Source organism: Micropterus dolomieu, linkage group LG13 (assembly GCF_021292245.1).
Source record: "Micropterus dolomieu isolate WLL.071019.BEF.003 ecotype Adirondacks linkage group LG13, ASM2129224v1, whole genome shotgun sequence".
NCBI lineage: Eukaryota > Metazoa > Chordata > Actinopteri > Centrarchiformes > Centrarchidae > Micropterus > Micropterus dolomieu.
The window spans coordinates 5602231-5624235 of NC_060162.1; the positions used below are offsets into that span (position 1 = coordinate 5602231).

The 22005-nt window shown below is 39.5% G+C and overlaps 2 protein-coding genes and 1 long non-coding RNA gene across 4 annotated transcripts; 2 read left to right on the forward strand and 1 right to left on the reverse strand.

Annotated features, from left to right (window-relative positions):
- Positions 1-1782: 1782 nt before the first annotated feature.
- On the forward strand, positions 1783-8086 carry LOC123981585. The gene is made up of 2 exons (XM_046066522.1): positions 1783-4309; positions 4343-8086. The coding sequence occupies exons 1-2, from the start codon at positions 4016-4018 to the stop codon at positions 5729-5731; spliced, it is 1683 nt and encodes a 560-aa protein (XP_045922478.1). The 5' UTR covers positions 1783-4015; the 3' UTR covers positions 5732-8086.
- Positions 8087-9798: 1712 nt separating this feature from the next.
- LOC123982029 lies at positions 9799-15123 on the reverse strand. 2 transcript variants are annotated; one of them, XR_006827885.1, is made up of 3 exons: positions 14445-15123; positions 11089-11220; positions 9799-10644 (listed from the first exon to the last, which is right to left on the reverse strand). It is a non-coding gene; the product is annotated as an uncharacterized LOC123982029 (long non-coding RNA). The 2 variants fall into 2 exon arrangements; XR_006827884.1 differs by lacking the exons at positions 9799-10644; positions 11089-11220 and adding an exon at positions 13599-13770.
- Positions 14312-21343, forward strand: dtwd2 (DTW domain containing 2). Its single transcript, XM_046067357.1, has 6 exons — positions 14312-14714; positions 14965-15055; positions 16952-17046; positions 17144-17342; positions 18506-18634; positions 20294-21343. The coding sequence occupies exons 1-6, from the start codon at positions 14551-14553 to the stop codon at positions 20471-20473; spliced, it is 858 nt and encodes a 285-aa protein (XP_045923313.1). The 5' UTR covers positions 14312-14550; the 3' UTR covers positions 20474-21343.
- The last annotated feature ends 662 nt before the right edge of the window (positions 21344-22005 follow it).

Sequence of the window (22005 nt, forward strand, 5' to 3'; positions counted from 1 at the left end):
ACAATATCTTCTGATTGAGTTGAATTTAAGCTGATCTTTTACTGTACTAATACTAATTTTTACTTACTAATTTTTACTTACTAATTTCTACTTACTAATCTCAATATATAAATGTAACTTGTTAAACAAATGTATAACATACAATATTTCCCTTTGAAATGTAGTATAAGTAGAAGAACAAACTAGTAAAAAAAAAAAAAAGGAGGAATACTCAAGTGAAGTCCAAGGATTGTAAATGGTACTTAATTACAGCATTTGTAACTAAATGTACTTAGTTTCCACTACTGGATATAACTTACTTGCTTACTTGGATGGTTCAAAATGGCAAGAACATACTTTACTCAGGGTAAAATACACACGCACTAGTATCAAAATATATGTACCAAAAGTCAAAGTCAAAGTATTTATGCATTCATGTGTACATCACTCTAATGTTGCAGCCGGTTAAGGTGGAGCTTATTTTACTTTATATACATTTTATTTGTTGATTATATTTTGTATAATCTTGAAATTGTAAAGTATGGCTGTCAGATAAATATATTGGAGAATCTAGTACAATGTGTCCCTCTGAAATGTAGTGGAGTAAAGTATGAAGTAGCACAAAACAGAAAAACTCAAGTACCTCAAAATTGTATTTAAGTACAATATTTGAGAAAATGTAGTTACTTTCCACCACTACTCCTGAGCTAAGACTCAGGGTGGGTTCAGGTTGAGTGGGATGGATGCTTGAACAGTTTGTCATGTAAGAGCTGATAACCTGTGGTGGAAGTAGTATTCACATCCTTTACTTAAGTAAAAGTACTAATACCACACTGTAAATATTCTCAATTACTGGAAAAAGTCCTCCATTAAAAATGTGCAATCAGAAAATGCCTATAATCTCTGATGTTTATAATTAATTTAATTTCCGTGTAGGCGTGTTGATAAAGACCTTCCTAAATGGAAAAAATGGAGATTTTACTTTGACCGGAAAAACCATAATGATCTATAACTGTCCCACTTGACTACCTGAAGTCAAACCGTTTAATATCATAGAGGACAACAGATTTATTGCTCAGGTATTACATGTCATTATTTTCTTTCAAAATGTGCAAACTAAAAATCAGAGTCAGTTTAGCACAACATGCAGGAACACATTATGTGCTACTGATGATTGCCATCTTGTGGACAGTTATTGACATAGCAATACTGAAAGTGCAGAAACACCAAAGAATAGAAATACTTCATGACAATTGAAAGTCTTGCGTTCACAATAGTACTTTAGTAAACGTACAGTATATAATAGGAAAACACTGACAGAGACATTTTGCTGTTGATATTTGATACTTGATAAGTAATTAGCGCTGATAATATTTGCGTACTTTTACAGTAAGATTTTGAATGCAGGGCTTTTGCATGTAATTGAGTATTTTCTGACGTGGCGAAATTACACTCTTGTATAGGTTTTGATTTCTGCAATACAAATGATTAAAGTTATGTGAGAAAAATATTATTTGGTAGCCTATAGGGGGAAAGTTCACTACATGGGGAAATGATACGATACGAACCTAATCTCTTAAAGTTTTTAGTTTAGCTTTGTGTAAGTGTTCTGCCAAGAGAAAAACAGTTGTCCATAGCTGGGACATTTTGGCATAAGAACAAACCCCATGGGTAAACACGTGATGGGAAACCGCTAGGTCAGACCGACTGTATGAACCTTTGTTCAGAACAACAAAATTCCTTGGGTTTAAGCCAAGTGAAAGAGAGATCTAAATCCTTAAAAACACGCGTACGAAAGTCTGGTATTATCGTTTCAATAGGTGATAAAGAAGTGTAGCTATAATAGTCTACAACTTTTTTAGACTGCAGTTTTTGTCCTTTTAAGGAATTAAGAGGAAAGTTTGTTTTATGTGAGTTTGTGTCTACGTGGACTCTGGGTTTTCACCAGGACATATTAGCAACTGAAGAGGGTGTTGCCCTTCAGACATTATTCCTGAAGGCGGAGGGAAAACGTCTCCGGCAAATTTCGGTCAGTTATCTCTCCTTTTAAATTCTAAGCAAATACCAAAATACTTTTGAATATTGATTTAGTCTAAATTCTTAAGATTCACTAAGTTTGTGTAACTTTTAACCAATTCGAGTGGCTCTGGGACTCCTGAGTAATCACCAGGATTCTGACAAGGAGGATAAACTCCCTCCTTTAATTTGATCGGACTAATTTAAGTTATCTCCACTTCTGTTTTTCATTCTATTTTTAGTATTTTCTTTAATAATAATATTTATGTAATCACAATATAAACTGTCACATTTTTTATATATATATGTGCACCTAGGCTATGTTTAATAAAATAATTGAAAATTAAGAAGCTGGTGAAGACGGTAAAGTCCTACCGGGAAAATTAAATAGTCCAAATTTTAAATAAAATAAGAGAGAGACGGACAACTTTGCCGTGTGTGACTGAAAAAGAGCAGCTTTGCGTCTGTGTGTGTGACTGCGCATGCGTGCTTGACGTTTAACTAAATTGTGTGGAAGATCTAAAGCTAGACCTGCAGGCTGTCTGAGGACTTATTGGCTGCATGAGAGAGTAACAGCATGTTAATTGCAATGAATGAAAGAATAAATAAATGCAAAAATAATATAAGAGCTGAGAATTAAAGACCACTGTGTTATTTTGCCTGCGAACACTAAATTGTTTAGTAGGACGATATTTTCGCAGAGTACTTGTAAGGTACGGTTTCTTTCAAAAAGACACCGTCATAACGAGACGCTTTATTGGGTTTTACTAAGTAGCGACTTTGCAGAGCTCAGAAGTCGTGGACAGTTGCTGAAATAGCGTTTCGTCTAGTAAATAAAATAATATAGGCTTGTGCCTGAGTTAAGGGGAATTTGAGGGATAGGAATCGCATTTGCATAGACTGTATACATGCGACAGTCGCCCAAAAATGTGCAAACAGTGACAAAAACGTATTGTATTACATAGCCTAAAGAACATAGGCTAAAGAATATAAATAAAGTAAAAACTAGGAGGTGTTTTAGAAAAGTATATCAGTATATGTATGATCTTGTTTTGTGTGTGATAAATATTTAAAAGTATTGGAAATCTAGGCTGATGTACGGGTTTGGTTCTTGTTGAGTTGTGAGAAGCAACGTGTTAAATTGGTGGTCTCGGCTAAAGATAAAACGTTGTTTGTCGAAGTAAAATACATGTTCTTTAGTTTGGCTGGCTGATAATTTGCTATAGCTTTGGAATAAACGTGAAAGGAATCGTGGTGCGTTCAGTGTGCGTTGTAATTTCTGTGCAAACTGTTAAATGTGATGCTGTCATTTTGTTCTTGTGTTTTGATTGCTTAGGGACCAAATACAGATCAAATACATTTGAACCCTTTTAAGATTACACTTTTATGACAAGTTCTGGAAGTTCACTTTCAAACCTTTTAAGATTTTGAGGTTTCATCTGGAAGTGATTCAAAGGTAGACTGGACTTAAACTGAAACATCAAACTACTGAGGCAAAAACTTTACACAAAAGGCTCTGTTCTAACTGGACTGTGAGCCCAGGCAGAGCCCCCTACAGGAAATATCGAGTAAATGTTTCAATTTGATCTCAGTCTTTATTCAGTGTTTTCCTGTCTTAAGCAGTCTTGGCAGGAGTGAGTGTTGCTGACAGAAACTAAGAGACTTAAGGCCCACGAGCCAGGACTCGACCGAAGCATTGAACACCTGACACTGGGAAAATAATTGACAGTTTCCCTGCAGGTTTAATTTTAATTTCTTACACATTTCTTGGATTAGTTGTTTAATTTAAATACAAAACAAAAAAAGAGATTGATTTGAGTGTTTCTCTCCTCAATCTCTGATTTAAAGGACAGCAGAGTCATTCAAGGCAACAGTATAAATTCATATTTCTGGTCTTTGTTTTCGATCAGTGATCGGCAGACAGAGAATTTAAAGAGATAGATAGATAGAAGAGTCGTTTATCCGATTTTAAAAAGGAAATTAAATTTTCTGCCTGGAGTTTGACAACCAAGGAGTCAGGATGGCTGCTCCGTGTCTGAACACAGCAGAGGACGTTTTGGCAAAACAGCATCCATTGCTGGCACAAATGATAAAGAAACTCTCGCAGAAGTGGGAAAAGAGGACCCGTAACATGTCGACCAAGTGGCCAGAGGGAGGAACGTTTGATTTAGAGACTTGCAGGGATATGCAGGTTTTAATTAAGAACTACAAGCTAAATCAGAAAGGTCCGATAAGAGCCCAAAAGAGAAAGGAAGAGGAAAACATTCTAGGTTTGTTTAGGAAGAAAGGTGAGATGCTAAGAACAGCCACTAGGGAACATGAAAAAGATTTATTAGAAGAGGCCAAGGTCACAGCAGCACCACCACCACCGCCTTATGTGCAAGAGCTCCCTGTATACAAGAAATTAAGCATTGAAGGAGACAATAACCTAGAGGGTGATGACATTCCCCTAACTGAGCTTAGAGGAGGGGAAGTGTGCCCAGATTTGAGTAAGCTTGATATAAAAGGAGGACTTAGTGGATTTAGGACACCTATAAGGGAAATGCTAAAGAATGTAGAGAGAGAGGAAAGGATGGCTAGAGGAGAGGAACATGAGGAGGATGAGGAAGAAGTTACATTTGAGGATAGCATGGACAGGGACTATGAGAAAGGTGAATTAAGCCCAGCTGAGAGTAGGGTAGTAAGGTTAAAGAAGAGCACAGCAGCAGCAGAGAAGGAATCCACAGAGAAGCATGCCACTGCTCAAGCCTCAGATCCCCCACATGTCTGCAACAGAAGAGTAAACGAAGAAGGGTCCAGCATACAGGGCCTGGAAAAAGGAGGAAAATCTGAAGATCAGGCACAGGGGATAATGCTTGCTGTTGGAGATGTGAAAGCCCTGCTTACACGAGTGCTTGAACTAGAAGAGAGGCAGGAGGTGTTGAAGGAGACACTCCAACGGAGGTATCCGACACAGATAACTCATGAAACACTCCTCTGGAGTCCCCTTAAAGATGACGAAAGCCCTGTTTCATATGTCCGTACAAAATGCCGAGAATGGAGACAGGAGTTTGGAGTAAACCCTGAAGACAATCCTTTACATCAGGAAAAGTTCCGGGAGAGTGTTTTGAAAGGTCTTCCAACTCCGGTGAAGAAAAAGCTGAAGAAGGTTGTGACTCTGTATTCAATGACATTTCATGAGTTCTGCGACCATGTTGCTCACGCCGTCTGCAGACACAGAGAATCGCAAAGGGAGCGGGAGGAAAAAGACAAAGAGGCACTCCGCAAACTGACTCAACAGCAGCTGACTGCAGGAAAGAAAAAACTAGAGGGAGGAGTGGGTGCTTCAAGACTCAGCAGCATGGAGAGCCAAGAGAGAGCGTCGTTTCAAGAGGCGCTTCAAGTCCTGATAGACAAGCAGAAGCAGATATGGGGGCAACTGTCTGCACCTTGGGGCTATCAAGCCATGGCATCCTGGCCAGAAGCAGAAAACAACTTTGGGCCACGTCCCCTACCTCATCCTCAGTATATGGGGAGAGGGAGAGGAGGACCATCTGGACTGCAAAGAGGACGGGGACAAAGGGGAGGTAGGGGACTTCCTACCAAACCTCCCCAATCTCTGCCATACTACCCAAGAAGGTGTTGGGGTTGCGGACGTGAAAATCATTTAAGAAACGCATGTCCCACAAATCCGTGGCAAGATAACAGACTGCCAAGAGGTCAGAGGCCATCTCCGCGAGGATCAGTAGTCATCTAGAGAGGCCCAGCAGAAAGATTTTGACGGGGCATAGAGCCATCAAAGCCTGTCATCCTTTAGCTACAAAACTGACAAGCTCATCTCCCTTTGTTGATATCAGACGAGACGTCTGTGAGTCTAATTGGACGATATGGACGAATTGAAATGTGCAATATGTTGCCCACCAGACACCATCCTGATTTATAAAAGCCCAGACTCCCTAATTAACTCAAGTGCCAGATCATCTGTGGTCAAAACATTAGACCAATCTTGGACTGATAAAATCAGCACAACCAGTGGACTTTAAGCTGAAACCAGGCTGCAAACCACTGTTGATTCCAAAATATCCACAGAAGCCTGAGGCTGAAAAAGGAAGTGAAAGGACAATACCTGAATGGCTGGAAGCAGGAGTATTGACCCGCATTGTTTCACATGGCAACACCCTGATTCATCCTGTGCTGAAAGCAGATAAGTCAAAATACCAACTAGTAAAATAGAGAGCAATAAATGAAGAAATTTAGGATATTGACGCAGAAGTTCCAAATCCATATATGCTATATATATATCAAACATTCCCCCCACTGTCACGTATTTTATGGTAATTGATCTGTTTGACATTTTTTCTGTGTTCTAATCAGCAAGAGATCACAATATCTCTTTGGGTCAAAGTTTATCTGTCCCAGGCGCTTTCCATAAAGGCTTAAAGCATGCGCCACATATTTTTAATAAGACTCTGAAGAAAGATTTATCCGAGCTGGGCAAAAAGGTGTCCAGCACCGTTATTCGGTGTGTAAATGACATTCTCGACTGTTCTGAGACGCAAGAGAAGTGCCACAAAGACTCTATTGCACTGTTAAAGATACTGGCAGAAAAGGGGCCACTAGGCCTCAAAACAAAAGATCCAGTATTGCTAGGACAAGGTTGAATACCTGGAACGTGTCACACAAAATGGCACGAGAAGCGTGTCCCCATCACACCTTGAGGGGATAAGCAAAGCTCCTAAACCGGTAGTTGTTCGAAACATGCTGACATTTTTTGGGGTAACAACAAGTTATAGTTCAGACTGGGTTAAGGAGTATACTGTTATGTTGACACAGGAGGGAGAGATAGCATTTGAGACAATCAAAGAAATGCTTCAACGAGCCCCTGTTCTTGCGCTTCCAAATTATTACAAAGCATTTTTTCTCTATGTTTTAGCCCCGGTTGATTTGATGTCATTAATGATTTTGCAAGCCCAGTATTGATCATACAAGCTGAGGAATATAACTGAATGGGGTTTTTAAGTAACAAACAGAGAGAGCAAATTGACTTTGGCAAGATGCATTAAAAATAATGTTAAAAAAGATGTGGTTACACCTATGGGCCACATGCCAGTCCCTAAGCAACCATTTCAGCATTTAGCGATAGTCTATATTGACATGATTAAGCCAATAAATGACAGACGTTCATTGAAGACGTTCAACGTTTTGGCTGTGTTTATTATCCACAATCTCAACGGATGGTTGAACGAGTGAATGGTGTGCTAAACTAACAAAGATTTGTGGTCATTATAGGCTTAACCGGGTGAATGCATTTCCATTAGCACTTCTGGCATAAAGAAGTGGTGTGAATCGCAAAACTAACCCAACACCGCATGAGCTTGCTACTGGTCACGAGCTAAAGCATCTGCATAAAGGCCCGCCTTCAAGCATGCTAGAGAATTACAAAAGATGTACATACAACAAATGTCTAACAATTGCCGGATAGTTTCGTCCCACCTTGTGACTAAGCAGGGAAGAGAGAGGTTACAGAACGAGAGTGAGCGAGTGGGGGCAGCAATCCAACCTGGTGATCAGATGTTTTCGTAAGAGTCTTCAGGAGAAAAGTGGAACGGCCCGAGGAAGGACGTACGAGGTCAAGGGGTCGCCTACCTGGTCTCAAATAAAAACAAATTTTCTCCTTAGAGTCATTAAAAATCATTTGAGCAATACATGAAGATGATTTAAAAGTGTCCTCCACTCCCAGAGCCATCACCGTTATGAAGGCATGAGAAGTTTTTTTAAAGAAATATTTTGTGTTTCATTTAATCCATGTACATAATCATTTAAGACAAAACAACAAAAACAAAAATGTTTACTAACTTTACCATTTTGAAGATTCTGTTCTTAAGAGTTTTATATGTAGAAGTGTTTGTTTTCTTTGAAGGTCATAAGTATCTAGTATGAGGGCATAAAGGGAATTCAAAAAGTATATGGTAAAAGGTTTGATTGTAGAAGTAGAAGTATATACACGTGAAGCATTTTGTTGATTATGTGAAAGAGATTCCCAATACATAGCCTATGGTACTACTGTAAGGAGTGAACACCTTGTATGTTTAATAAAATCATTGAAAATTAAGAAGCAGACCATTGATTCCTTGCCTCTCCTTTGGTGTAAGGGACAACAAAAAGCACCTACATTACTACTATTATATATTAATATACTATTTTCAGCCTCTCAAATATGACGATTTCCTGCTTTTCTCTGTTTTCTATCAGTGTCTTTGACAAATTGAGACATCTGACGACCTCAGACACAACATTATATTTTTGTAGATGTAGATTATGTTTTATAGACCAAATAATTAATCAGGAAAATAATCTGCAGATTTATCGGTTATGAACACAATAATTAGTTCCAGCCCTACATGAGTATTGTACTAAGATAGACTTAAAAAACTCTTTTAATTAGTAAATCTGGTAACTGAAGTAACGAGTTTCCTCCACATAGAAACTTACCTGTCCTTTAGTGCTTCACTCTAATGTAGAACCATTTAGTTGTTTACTGCTAGATAAGTATAATGTGATTTGTAATAAATAAGCTGAATATTCAAAAACATTGGTATAGTCCTTGAAGAAGAAAGCTTGTGTTTAATACTGCTACATTTTTAGCCTATTGGGTAAGTTTAAGATTTACAGAATGTATGCCAGACTAATTTACACATGATGGCAACGTTTGCCCAGAAACAACCTGTTCACTATGAGCAAAACCCTCCCCAACTCCTCCAGTCTTTCACTTCCCACGTAGTATCCCTGTCACACTACGAGACAGACATTAACAGGTGCGAGGTTGACATTTTCATAAAAGGATCAAGGGGCAAGAAAAGCTCATTTTGTTTTAGAAGTAGCCCATAAATGTGTTATTATCCATTCCTTGTAAATAAAAGGTGTTTGTACATAAAAAGTGTATATAGTGTGCACATAACTCTTATTCTTGTCTTTCTATTTCTTTTATATTTTTTATTATTCTCCTCTATTACTACTATTTTAAATGAATGTATATTTTCTAATCTGTTCTATCTTGTGCTGTTGTAAGTGAATTTACCCAGAGTGGGATCATAAATCTTATCTTATCACAGTCTTAAAGCTTAATACAGGATTTGTTTGATCCATTATCAGCTGTTTACAACTAAAAACCCCTTCAACATACTTATAAGCCTATGACAGACTTACAGACTCATGACATTGGATATAGGCTACTAGCAAAACATTATTTTTAGACCTGGCAAAAAAAAATAAAGCAAAGGGATTTACTTCATGCTGCTGCATTTCTTACAGTTTAAATGTCCACAGGCTACAACTAATTAGCCTAAACTATTATAATAATAATAATTATTGTATATGCCAAATGCAAGGGTTCAGCCCGTGTGAACAGATGACAAAACAACCTCCCTACATGTTGCAAATGCTTCACATGAAACACAGGAAGACCAGTTTTCTATTTCAAGATTACGCTGAGCTTGAGAACTCTACTCAAGGAACGCTCGCTTGAACTTGCTCAACAGAGCAGCGCTGAGTTGTGGTGAGAGGCCGAAGCAAATTCATCAAGATATTGCAACAATGGATACAGAAGATTTGGCACGGTCAGATGTGGACACTGAGATGACAGTGTTGACACCTGAAGATATCAGCGAAGAAAACCCAGAAGACAGTGATGATGTGGAGAACCTTCGAAACAGGTAAATCAGTAGCTGTGTTTAATATTGTATTCTGGACTTATTACTGCAGCTCAAAGTCAAATGTTTTCTGTGTAATGAAGTTTGCTTTATATATTTTTTCATTTTCAACAAATCCCAGAGGCAACAGTTTATTGTACAATAATAAATTGGACCCATTTACATATGAAATGGTGAATTAATGAAGGACAGTCCTTTAGTGAAACTAATCTTTGTGTGTGTGTGTTTATATGTTTGAGTGCATGTATAGACACTCAGTTGTCAGTTTATTAGGTTCACCAAGCAATTTGCAACACAACAGTTCTGCAATAAATCCTCGCATCCCCTGAATTTTACATTATACTTTTCTAACATTTTGTCAAAGTGAGGTCCGGGGAACTCCCATCTAGATGCCATTAATAAACTGGCAACTGAGTGTGTGAACAGTTGTGAATATCAGGGTTTCGAGAAAAACAAAATCATAAAGTACATATATTTCTTACACATATTACATTATGTAATATAACATGTAAGATTTTTATATTGTTTTGCACAGAGAATAAACTACTACATGACCATTTTACAAAAGTCTTCACAAAATATTTTCTAATATACTCAATTTCTCTTAAAATATAATTCTGTTATTCGACTCTCGTCCTCTTTGGCTGACTTGATTAGCTTAGCTTGACCAGATTGTTGTGCCTACAAACACAGCAGTTTTATCTTATTGCCATATTGTTTCTCTGTCACTGTGCCGTCAGTTTACGTGAGGCTGTCCACGATGACAACGTCCGGCCTAAGATGCAGTGCCTCATGATGGACTCTTCCTTCTCCATGGTAACTATGCAAGGCGAGGACAGCGGGATCGCATGGGAGACGACCCCTAGTCGCTGCACCACGCCATGGGCAGCCGAAGCTGGAAACCACGCTGTGGATCTTAGCTCTCTGGTTGCAGGACGGCCTGCGACACCTGGGTCTGTTCCTGCAGGAAAGATCATCTTTGTCATGGATGAGGAGCTGATTTCAAGACGGAAGAAAACTAAAGAGAGGGTAAGCAGTCAGAAGAGCAGAGCAGACAGACAACGAGAAGTTCTTGTAGGAAGTTCTGAAAACATCTCAGGAAGGCCGGAGTTAGTAGGATTCTCACAGCCAAATGTGAAAACCGAAGGAGAAGGAGACGAAGAGGAAGCAAATGATCCTCTGGAAGATAAAGAGCAACAGCTTTTCAGATTAGTGTCTGAAGGCTCTGAAATCCTCAACATTGTTGTTCCTCCAAAACTGGCTACTGTGGATGAAGAGGAGAGCAAAGAAATGGTGGACAACCTTTCTTATCTGGAGGACAGCCTTGTTCCTAAAGCCTCTGAAGACTCTCATGATTACGAGCTGGTTACAGGAGCAGTAGGAGGTTACCAGGTCAAGTCCTCACCTGCAACAGGTCCAAATGTAATGGATCCACCAGGGGCTCCAGTGGCCAGACCTCCAGGCAGAGGAGCCCGTGCCAATGCGGACTACTTTGAGGCGTTCACCATGATTGATGGCCAGGCTCCAGGAAGTCCTGCTGTGATCACACAGGGACAGGTGGAACAAGAGGCAGAGGTCGTCACTGGGAGCCAGGACACAGAGAGTTATGTGCACTCTAAAGACGACACCACAACAACAACAACAGTAGCAGCAGCATCAACATCAACAACCTTCGTGGATAATGACAACTCAGACACAATCAGTCTTGAGGAAATCACCAGTGAGCTCCTAGATGAAGTCTTCTACGTTGGTACAGACAACTACATGAAAAGTCTAGACAGGGAGGACGGAGTGGCTGAAGGTGCGCCCTCTAGGCTGCCTTCAAAAACGAGTGGTTCGACTTTGTTTGGAAGCCAAGAGGACATCCTGACTCCAATCTTTCTGCCAGAAGGACCTGCCAAAATTATAGACCCCATTTTGCTGGAGGAGCCCAAAGCCATGGCTTTCCTTTACACGGACCTGTATGAGGAATCAATCGGCAGTCGGAAAAAAGAAGAGGACACAGAAAGTATGACCTCTGAGAAGTCCTTCCACAGCAGGTATTCAGACCGGGAGGCCAGGGGATATTTAGAGAAATATGTCCTTATAGATGAGACTCCTGCCGTGGAAGAGGAACTCACTGATAAAGAAAAATGCCCAAAGGAAGGTCCTCGGGTAATGTCCCAAGATTTGTATGAATTGGTCAATTTGCTGTCAGAGCCTGAAAAAGGTGAAGAGCCAAATTCAGAGGAGGAAATCACAGACTTCTTCAGGTCCAGTGCCAACGCTTCTCCATGTGATATAGAGCCTCTCTCTCGATATCTCGAAGAGGATGAAACACAATCAACTACACAGAGTAAAGACGAGACAAACAAAAATGTCTCCTTCAAGGTAGAAAAAGTCGATGTAGATCCACTTAGCATCTCAAGCTTTGAGTTTCCCTCGGAGGAAACTGAGTGGGGGAGTACAGATGATCATCTTACAGACCTGGATGAGAAAGATGTCAGTGTGCATCCAGCTCAGGAATTTCAGAAGCAAGATTCGGAAATGCAAAAGCCAGTTGCCCCTCCCAGGAAAAAGGCAACCTCTTCTCCTAAGGCATCACTGGACTTAACACCTCTGACTCCAGTTGATGTTATTATACAGGAAAAAGAAGAGGCTTGTGGAAAGGAACAGAGGGAGGAGGAGAAAGAGACGGCATCACCAACAGAGACTGCCGACGAAGAAGACGGAGAAGGAGAGGAAACGATGCAGGCCTCCTGCAATGTTGCTGTATCCGAGAACATGTTGGCTGCAGTGGAGTCCCCTGAAAATGTAAAAGATAACAACAAAATAACTGTTGGGAACACAGAACCAGCTGCAGCTGAGGAGAAAGACACTGAAACAGTAGAAGAGGAAAAAAGTGAGACTGAAGCAGCTACAAAACAAACTGAACCAGAAGAGGCGGATACTAGGTCATCAGAACTGGCTAAAAAGGTTTATCCAGATTGTTCAACCGCTGTACCAAGTGAGCCAGCTAAAGACAAAGGACAGTGTATAATACTTTAACTGACCTACAGTATTTTCAACAGATTTAATGCCAAGTGCCTTGCTCATGTGTCTTTAGTCAAGGCCTTAAAACTCCAGTAAAATTAGTCTTAACTTAGATGAATCCTTAAAACTTCATATATAAAGAGTGCAAAATACTTTATTTTTCAGTCTAGTTTGTATATTTTGTACCCATTTATACTTGGCTGTACTCATACTTCATGCACTTAAGAAATCTAAATCTTTGACTCCAGAGGAGGATTGTGCTTTGTTTCTACAGGTTCACCACATTTCTCTGGTGTAGATGGGTGGCTGGCAATAGTGCATGAAGTGCGCTTGAAGGGAGAGGTTTGGGTCACGAGCGTGAATAAAAAGGGTCAGAGTGAGAGTACATGTGTCGGTGTTTGTGTGACGTTAGGGTGGATCTTCAGCTATAAATAAGCCTCTCTGACTGTTAACCTGATACCTTAACTCAACTAGGAGTCTGTGCACTGTGTACCTTCTTGTCAACAGCCAAAAAGATTGTGTAATATGTGCAATGTACATGTGCATATTATTCACACAACTGTTTAATTTTGGACAGATTACCTATGAAGCAGACTCAATGTGAGCTCACTATGTTTGTCTCTTGTGTTATTTGTCTGTACCTGTTTTTAATTTATGCTGCTGCCTGTCTTGGCCAGGTCACCCTTGAAAAAGAAATTCTTAATCCCTCTCCTGGTTGAAAAAAGGTTACAATAATAATAATAATAATAATAATAAACTATGATTCTTTGTTTATTGCTAATGCTTTCCTGAACCGACGTAACTACAATTTATGCTAAATTAAAACATTTTAACCGTGTGTACCTGTTCCTAAATTATCCACATCAAGTATCAGGCTAAACACTGGATCATAGACCTTGCATCTATGCTTTTTAACCAATTTTATTTTTCACAGACTGGACAATGCAGTATTAACCCCTACACATGTTTTCATTAAAGATGGTTTATGTAAAGCATTATTTTGCAGATACTGCTGCCTTTTGGCCTGAATCCAAGGGTCCCATCTGGAGCTCAGCAGTGATCCAGTGCCTGCTGACTGAAAAAACACACTCCACGATATGCATGAATACATATATACATGCACAAATGTGATATTAAAAAAAAATATATAACGAGAATTTCAAATGTAGTACAAGATTGGTATTTTGCTTTTGCAGAAAAATGGTTGTCTTTAAGGGCTTCTGTGCATCCTGTTGTCGTCCGGTTAAATAGGGCTTTGGCGACACGCAGTGTTACAAATGAGTATTTTCTTATTTTCTAAATCACTTCTTTTTTTTTTTTTACTCCTCCACATCGACAGGTGGCAGCTGTGAGTTGATAGCTCACTATTAAGTTACCAAAACAAGTCTCACGGTCACAGAAGTACAGTAAATAGAGCGGACATATGCCAATTCATGTGTAAATAAACCACATATTTCACAAATATTACGTGAAATGTTATGAAATTAATCAGCGTAACACAACTTTGCTAAATAAGAGTCCACCACGCTTTCATGTCCCTGGTTTTGAAGCGAAGTTAACTTACATTTTGCTATCAAACGTTAGCTGTGAATATATTAGCGGTTAGCATTCTGCTGGTTTAGCAAACAATAATTAGCTGGAGGGGATTTGAGCTATATGATATCAAAGAGTATAATAAACCAAGGTGCGGAAAGAAAATAACGCAGTCAATCCTCGAAAAGATAAATAACTATTAAAATATTCAGCTACCTGTCCCCCCGGTTCTCGGTGTTTCTAGTTGGTCTATTTCTACGCCAGAGGTCCTTCGCAGGCGCTGCGTTTGACTTGGACGAGTTAGCTTTTTGCTAACTCCGCGATGGACAATGTCCCCAGTTTTTGTTCGCCGGTGACTTCTGAAGAAAACGGGACAGAAACCTCCGACGGCTCCTCAGTAGAAGATGGCTTAGTCGACGCTTTCGGCGACCTGGCTGCCCTCCCGGTCGAGGTTGGCGAGAGAAGACCGACGTGTTTACGGTGCCGGTGAGCTCAATTAAAGTGAAGCTAATGCTAGCTAACACAAGTTAGAGTGGTTGGACTGTCACTGTCTCTCTCTCTCTCTCTCTCTCTTCTTCTTCTTCTCCTCCTCCTCCTCATCAAGTCACTGGCATGCTTTACTGGGGGGGCAGATTTATATCGTTACAGAAAAGCTCAAGCTCAACTGAGACAGTGAGATGAGGTTAGGCTGAGAAGTATCTGGGCAATCACAGTCTTCAACTTTCCTCCCATGCAGTCGCCCTCAGAAGGTGTGTCTCTGTCCGTTTCTTCCAACACAACCCCTGGAGGTCTCCACCTGTCTGCATGTAGTCCAGCATCCTGCAGAGGTGAGGTATTAAATGTAACATATGTATGTGTGAGTCTATCACACAGTGTTGTAGTCAAGACCGTCCAAACCGAGACCAAGTCAAGACCAAGACTTTTAGGGGCTGAGAGCAGTCGAGACCAAGACCGAGGGAGGGCGAGACCCGAGTCAAGACCAAGACCAGTTCCCTGCATTACATGGCACGCAATAAAAATGTGGAACGAGATCATAGGTACTTCTCAAAGAGATCTGAAAGATCCACAATCCCATTAAAACAGCCACATACAAACACTAAGAGCTGAAGTCAACTTAAGCATCGCAGGGAGGGGTGACAGTCGTTAATCAGGGTTACTGGTTGCATTTGAAGCAATAAGTTTTACATCCAGTCAAAGTTAGGATGTTAACAAATCAGACAATGCAAAAGCAATTTGATATTCCCAAAGTTACGGTTCTCGACTGGTCTTGAAATAAAATCCCGAGTCCTCAATGTCCGAGACAAAGTACAAAGGCGGTCGAGTCCGAGACCAAGACCATCAAAAAGTGGTCTTAAAACCAAGACCGGTCTCAAGTACTACAATACTAGTATCACAATGTTGATGTCTCATTTAAAGGATAGGTCTAAAATGAAATGTAAAAGTTGTGGGTCACAAAACCTTTTTAAACTTTAGTCAGGTGCTCATATGTTGATTTACATTGACACAGGTTTTGCTTGCTGTTGTCAGTCCTCCTGGACTTGCTGGCCCTTAAGAGATCCTTTCCAATATACACTGAACAAAATTATAAACGCAACACTTTTGTTTTTGCCCCCATTCATCATGAACTGAACGCTAAGATCTAAGACCTTCTCTATGTACACAAAAGGCCTATTTCTCTCAAACATTGTTTGCAAATCTGTGTTAGTGAGCACTTCTCCTTTGCCGAGATAATCCATCCACCTCACAGGTGTGACATATCAAGAGGCAGCATAGGTTTTGCACAGGTGTGCCTTAGACTGGCCACAATAAAAGGCTGGTCCTTGACTGGTCCTTTTACGTGGGCTAAAATAAGCTGTATGAGGTTTCAGCAGATAAAATCAAGTGGATGTCTTTTGAAGTTAGATTGTTTAAGTCCAAACTATCCTCTTTTGTGACTGTTTTTGCACAGTAAGATGACTGTGTTTTTTGTCCACCATCACTTACATTGGAACCACTTTCAGACTGGCTCTTATAATCCAGTCCACTTACAGGAGGACTGATTACAGCAAACAAGAACCAGTGTCAATGTAATGAGGTTTTGTCAGAGTTTAGAATCAGAGTCAGAAATAGCTTTATTGCCAAGTAGTATTTTAGATGTACAAATAATTTCCTGTGCATTACTCCGGATTTGTGTTGTCCAGACATATTACAGGGGGAGAGGATTTGATAAATATATAAATATAAACTTGATAGGTATGTAATCTCTGATGAATTCCACTTAAAATTACATCTATTTGAGATTAATTACAACTCAAAAGCTGTGTTTTTTTGTACATTTAGTTTGTATCCAGAATAATTCCCGAAATCTTTTAATAATGACAACAACCTAGGGATGCTAACCTGCGGTGTGGAAACAGTCGACAACAAATCATCCGCATACAAATCTTATGTTCAGAGTCCCCAATTATTATTCCTTTTTAATAATGCAATATTTATTTTATTTACTTTTGGAGGTAAATACAACCTTATTTCAGTCTCCGTTCAATGCACAACAATAAGGCCTCATTTCTTATTCTTTTGTTAGACTGGAAGCCACGTAGACCAATTTTACTATAATGTCTTGTGTTATTTGCATGGTTTATTTATTTAAATAAATTGCATTCATGTTGTTTTTCTGGTTGAATAATGGCTTTGTCTTTATAAGAGGCTCATGGTCACTCTTCTACTCTCTTGTGTACTTTCAGGAAAGCAGAGTACTTCGCACAGTGCCTCTACTTGCTGCTTGTTTGCCACAAGGAAAATGCAATGTCATAGTCGGAAGGAGATTCAATGAGGAAAAGTAAGCAGTAACTCTTGTTAGCACACATATTTCACAATATTGCATCATTGAGTCCTCAAAAACATTTTGTTTTTGTCTCAATCTTTTCTCCTCACAGGCACCCGGAGTTGGCTGCAGTATGTCAGGACAGCAGAACGTTGATCCTGTACCCAGGCCCCAACTCCCAGAACCTGGAGGAGTTAGTGCAATATCAGGAATTAGGCACTGTGAAACATAATGTGATCATCATAGACGGCACCTGGAGCCAGGCCAAAAACATGTTCCTCAAAAACAGCCTGTTCCACCTGCCTAAACAGGTGTGTATAACTGTGTGTTACGATTAAAAAAGGAGAAAAGGAACTAAAAGAAAAGTATAGATATTGTAGGCAAGATTTATGTGCTAAATCACGAGAGCCCTGTCCACCTGAGACAGTATACATGCTCCCATTACACCCACTGGTGGAAAAGCTGCTATACCCACATGAAAGGTTTGCTTGAAAATCAAGGCAATAAAAAAGAAAATGTCTCATGAGCAAAGGAACATTGTGCATTTATCAGCATTTCTTCTCTTCCCTTTAATTTTCCTAGTTGTGTTTGGGGTGTTTTGGCTAAATACAAGCATAATAGTGCAGATGTCTCTTCAGTGGCTTTAATGTTGTTTTCTTGCAGCTATTTTAATTACATTAAAAATCTTTATCTGAAGTCCTCAACCTTAAAATTTCAGTCCTGGTTGAATCTGTGATCACAGGTGGGAATAATAAGGTGAGATTAACACTACAGGTCCCAGAGCTTTGGTTGGTACCAGCCGCTCGTTTTTTTGTCAGAAATACAGCAGAAGATCGACTGCTGTGTCTCTTTACGGTGCAGGTAAAGTAAATCAGTCAATAATAATTACAGTCCCAATCTGATTTCGTGCTGGTGTGAGTTGTTTTCCACACCTAGGGAATGATTTGATTACCTTGCTAAGAAGCTCAATTGCGGAGCTTAATCTAACTGTGGCTGCTCCTTCTTGTTCCATTACTCCCCGCAATATTTAAAAAGATTGCAGTCAGCATGAACCTCTGTGACAAATACATGTAGTTTCCTGTGACTGCTACACAATAAAAACCACCTTGTGTTTTGCCACTTGAACGCTTTTAATGTGAAGCAGCAGTAGGAAATGTTAGCATTGGCAGTAACTTAATACAGTTCGGATCCGACTGCAGTAAGACTGATCTGAAATTAAAAACAGTAAAGCCGTTTTACATGCACACCTTGTTCCCTCTGAATCCCTTGCATATATGAAGGCAATAGGAATCTATTACATAATGAGCAACAATGAAAACTGCTATATAGAGAAGTAATTACTGAATTGTTGAAACACAAATTCAGACATAAATAGTATTTAAACATTGGGTTTAATTTCATGAAAATTGTAAACATTATAACTTTAATCCTTTTATATGTCAACATGATGATCACCTCTGCTTTGGTTCACCAGGTCCAGCTCAATAGGACTCTGTCCAGTCAGTATGTGATCCGCACACAACCCTCCAACATCTGTTTGTCCACGCTGGAATGTGCCGCTGTCGCCCTGTCCATCCTGGAGCAGAATGACAACATCCAAGAGGTGATGTGGTGAAATAATTACGACTATTGTAAATGAGAGTGTTGGCCACTTGGGTGCAGCAGAAGCATATTATGGCTTTTTAAAAGTAAATATGTCAAACTATTTACACATCCAGCAGTCATGAAGCTACATGGCTGTTCATTTAGAGTCGTGTTTCTGGTCACCTGTTACGTCTAGGGGTGTCAGAGCGCAACGTAAGGACGAGAAGCAGAGACCAGAACTGAATCCAAAAGTCAACAATTTATTGCTACACACAGAGAATGTTGTTTTACACAGCGAATAGTATTTACAGTAGTTAAAAAGCAGTAAAAGAGAGACTGCAGAGTGAACCGAGGGCCTAAACTACCCTATCTTCTCATTCCAGTTCTGACTAATCCCTAACAAAACAAAAAGACTGCCTAACTCCCAAAGCTGAACAAAAACCAGAGAAGACGGTGTTGAAGAAAATGGCGGTTCACCCCTATGCCTTTGTGCTAAACATAGAAAGACTCTGGAATACCTACAAAATGTACAAGTTAACTTTTGCGTTACGCTAGAGTTAACAACAGGCTGACACAGTTTGTTGAAGCAAAATGTACAACGCTAGTGCTAACAGAAAGCTAACACAGGCAATAGGTTGCCTACTTAACACTCAAATTTCACAGAATCTCACAAAGTTGATCCAAATTTGGAGGACAAGGAAGACCAAGGCTTTGCGTCAACCCTCTGTGACCCCTTCAAGAACCCGGAAGCTAGAAGAGTCTCTAGCTCGCTTGACACACCTCTGAAAAAGCTGTCCGAAAACGTGAGATCGGATTCCCCTGAATGAGAAACGCAGGAATTTCCTCTGCCTGGAGATACGGGGGAAATGAAAATAAGCTTCCATGAGGCAACCACACCTGCACATGCTTAATTGTGAACATGTAAAACGATCTCTTCATAATCAATTTGTTGAAAAGGGAGAATAATACTAGCAGCAAGTGGGGATTGAACACAGAACCCTTCGAACCATGCCATGTAATGACTTGAAAAAAATTTGGCCCGAGACCATAGAGACTTATTTGCCGACCCCTGCTGTAGGTCAACCAGTCCACGCTAAAACAGGCATCAAAAAAAGAGAGCTCTCAGTCTCCACAGTTTTATGCAACACATACAAAAATACAACATACATATGACCAGGACCGTAACACCACCTGATGAATTTAAGTCCTTTTTGCTTTCTTTTTGGTCTCCCCCATCTCTTGAGGGGAAATATCTGGCTCTAGCTAGTTGCTAACTTTGTCTTTCTGCTGTTTTGTGCTGGACAGGTTGTGTACAGTGAGGTTGTCAGAGATTTTTCACTTAAAACAGCAAAAACAAAGGGGGCTGATAAGAGCCGTTAGACTGAACCAAAACAGTGGAGTCCCGAAAGTCCCTAAAATGCGCCCAGAGGCTAAGAGGAGTTGGGTGATAAATCTCTTTAGGTTCATTACCTTGAGCAACCCCATTGACATACATTAAGAAATTTGACCATTGTTAATTATATCAGCTTTAAAATTACAAACAGACCAAAATTGCAAAATCACTAAAACCATATTACCAAAGTACGTATAGCACACGGAACAAACGGAGGCTGCAATGGACATTAAATACATTTGTTGTATCTTTCATCACTTTTCTCTTCCTCCTCTTTTTGTCCAGGTCCTGCTGAGGCCCCTGAAAGCCCTGTGCTCCTTCCAGCTGCAGCACGGCGCTCAGATTCATCACAGCAAGGAGCACCTCCTTAAGAATGGCATGTATGACAAGCCCATGCCCAAGAACAAACGCAAGATAAAGAGGATGGAGAAACTCGTCACGGACCACAACATCTGTCCAAGATGAGGGAGCAACTGGGCAGAGAAACCAGGCTCTACTCATCTCCGTATGCACAGCCGTCTACGCTGCACAGGACTGTATCATCAGGGCAGCTTGTAGCAGCATCGGGGCACAGACATGGAAACCAGTGGACTTAACGGGAATTTTATTTTCCTTTATTTTATTTTTTTCTTTAGATAACTGACGATATATGTAATTTATGTATTTGTCATTAATTGTAAATAAATTAATGACAAATTTAAGATGTAGTTTAAGTGTCATTGTGTGACAATAGATCAGGTTTAATTGTTTTTAAAACTGTTTAACTTGTTCCTCCCTGCACTTTATAAACACTGTGGTGCTTCTGTTGTGATTGCTAATGGAAGGGCTGATTCCACTGGTGTTTTTTCAATAAGTTAAATCTTTATTCAGATACGTTTCAAAATAAAAATACCTCCAAAACAAATGTGATATTCCATTAAACTTCCTGACACACAAGACAGGAGGAAAAATGTGAAACCGCCATTAAGAATTTTATTGTACTGTTTTTATAAGTCAGCATTGTTGATGTGAGGGACAATTTTGCTGTAATGATTTTAAATACTTGTCATTGTAGTTGCGGGCCTACAGAATATGGTCCTCTATGCCGTAAATAACATCTCAAAAGATTTTTAATTAGGAGCTGCAAAAAATGTAGCCGTGTTATTATAACTCAAACTCATTAATTGTACATGTAGGCATGTAAAGTGATTTTTATACATAGACATGATGTATGAATGGGGTCTCCCAAGCCGTTTAGTGACACTTTAGTTCAAAAGGATCAAATTTCAAATTTAATTAATAAGATGTACACATTACGTCCCATACAGAATAATTAAACACTGTTTCAGCCTCTCAGCCTTCGTTGCTGTTTTGAAGTGCCTCCAAAGAAACTCTGGTTAGATTTTTCTTCTGTATAATATTCTCAGAAATGTTAAAATAATAGCAAGGGTTGTTTTTCTGTGTATATAAAACGTGTGTACCTGGATGCAGCAGTATGACCCTCAAATGGAATCAAATTTGTACTGCTTGTGCATATAATAATAAAATAGAATACTAATACCTGCAGTACAGATACCAGTTAAGTTACCAATACAGCTGTAAAAATGCATGTTTTTGCAGGTTTTGCATGGTTCTTTGGCAGCGGATTAAATGCTTTCTAGCAGTAAAAGAAAGTCACAGTTTCTAAGACAAATAAAGTAGCTGTAAACAGTTTCACACATCTAAGAGCATATATTTATCATCAATAAAATTAAGAATAAAATGATCATCCGTCCTGAGAACAAAAGCCAGGAGGGGAATAGACTAGACTGAAAAAAAACAAAAACAAGTACACACAATGAATAAATAAAACAGGAGATTTATTTTGTATTTTAAGTGTTTAATTCAAATCAAAATGATTAAAAAACAAGCAAATTAATTAATTATAATTACAGCCAAGGAAATTTTTGAAACACTTGTGGATTTGTTTACATATTTGAAAAGGAGTGGGAAGAAGAAAAAAATATAATTAATCTTAC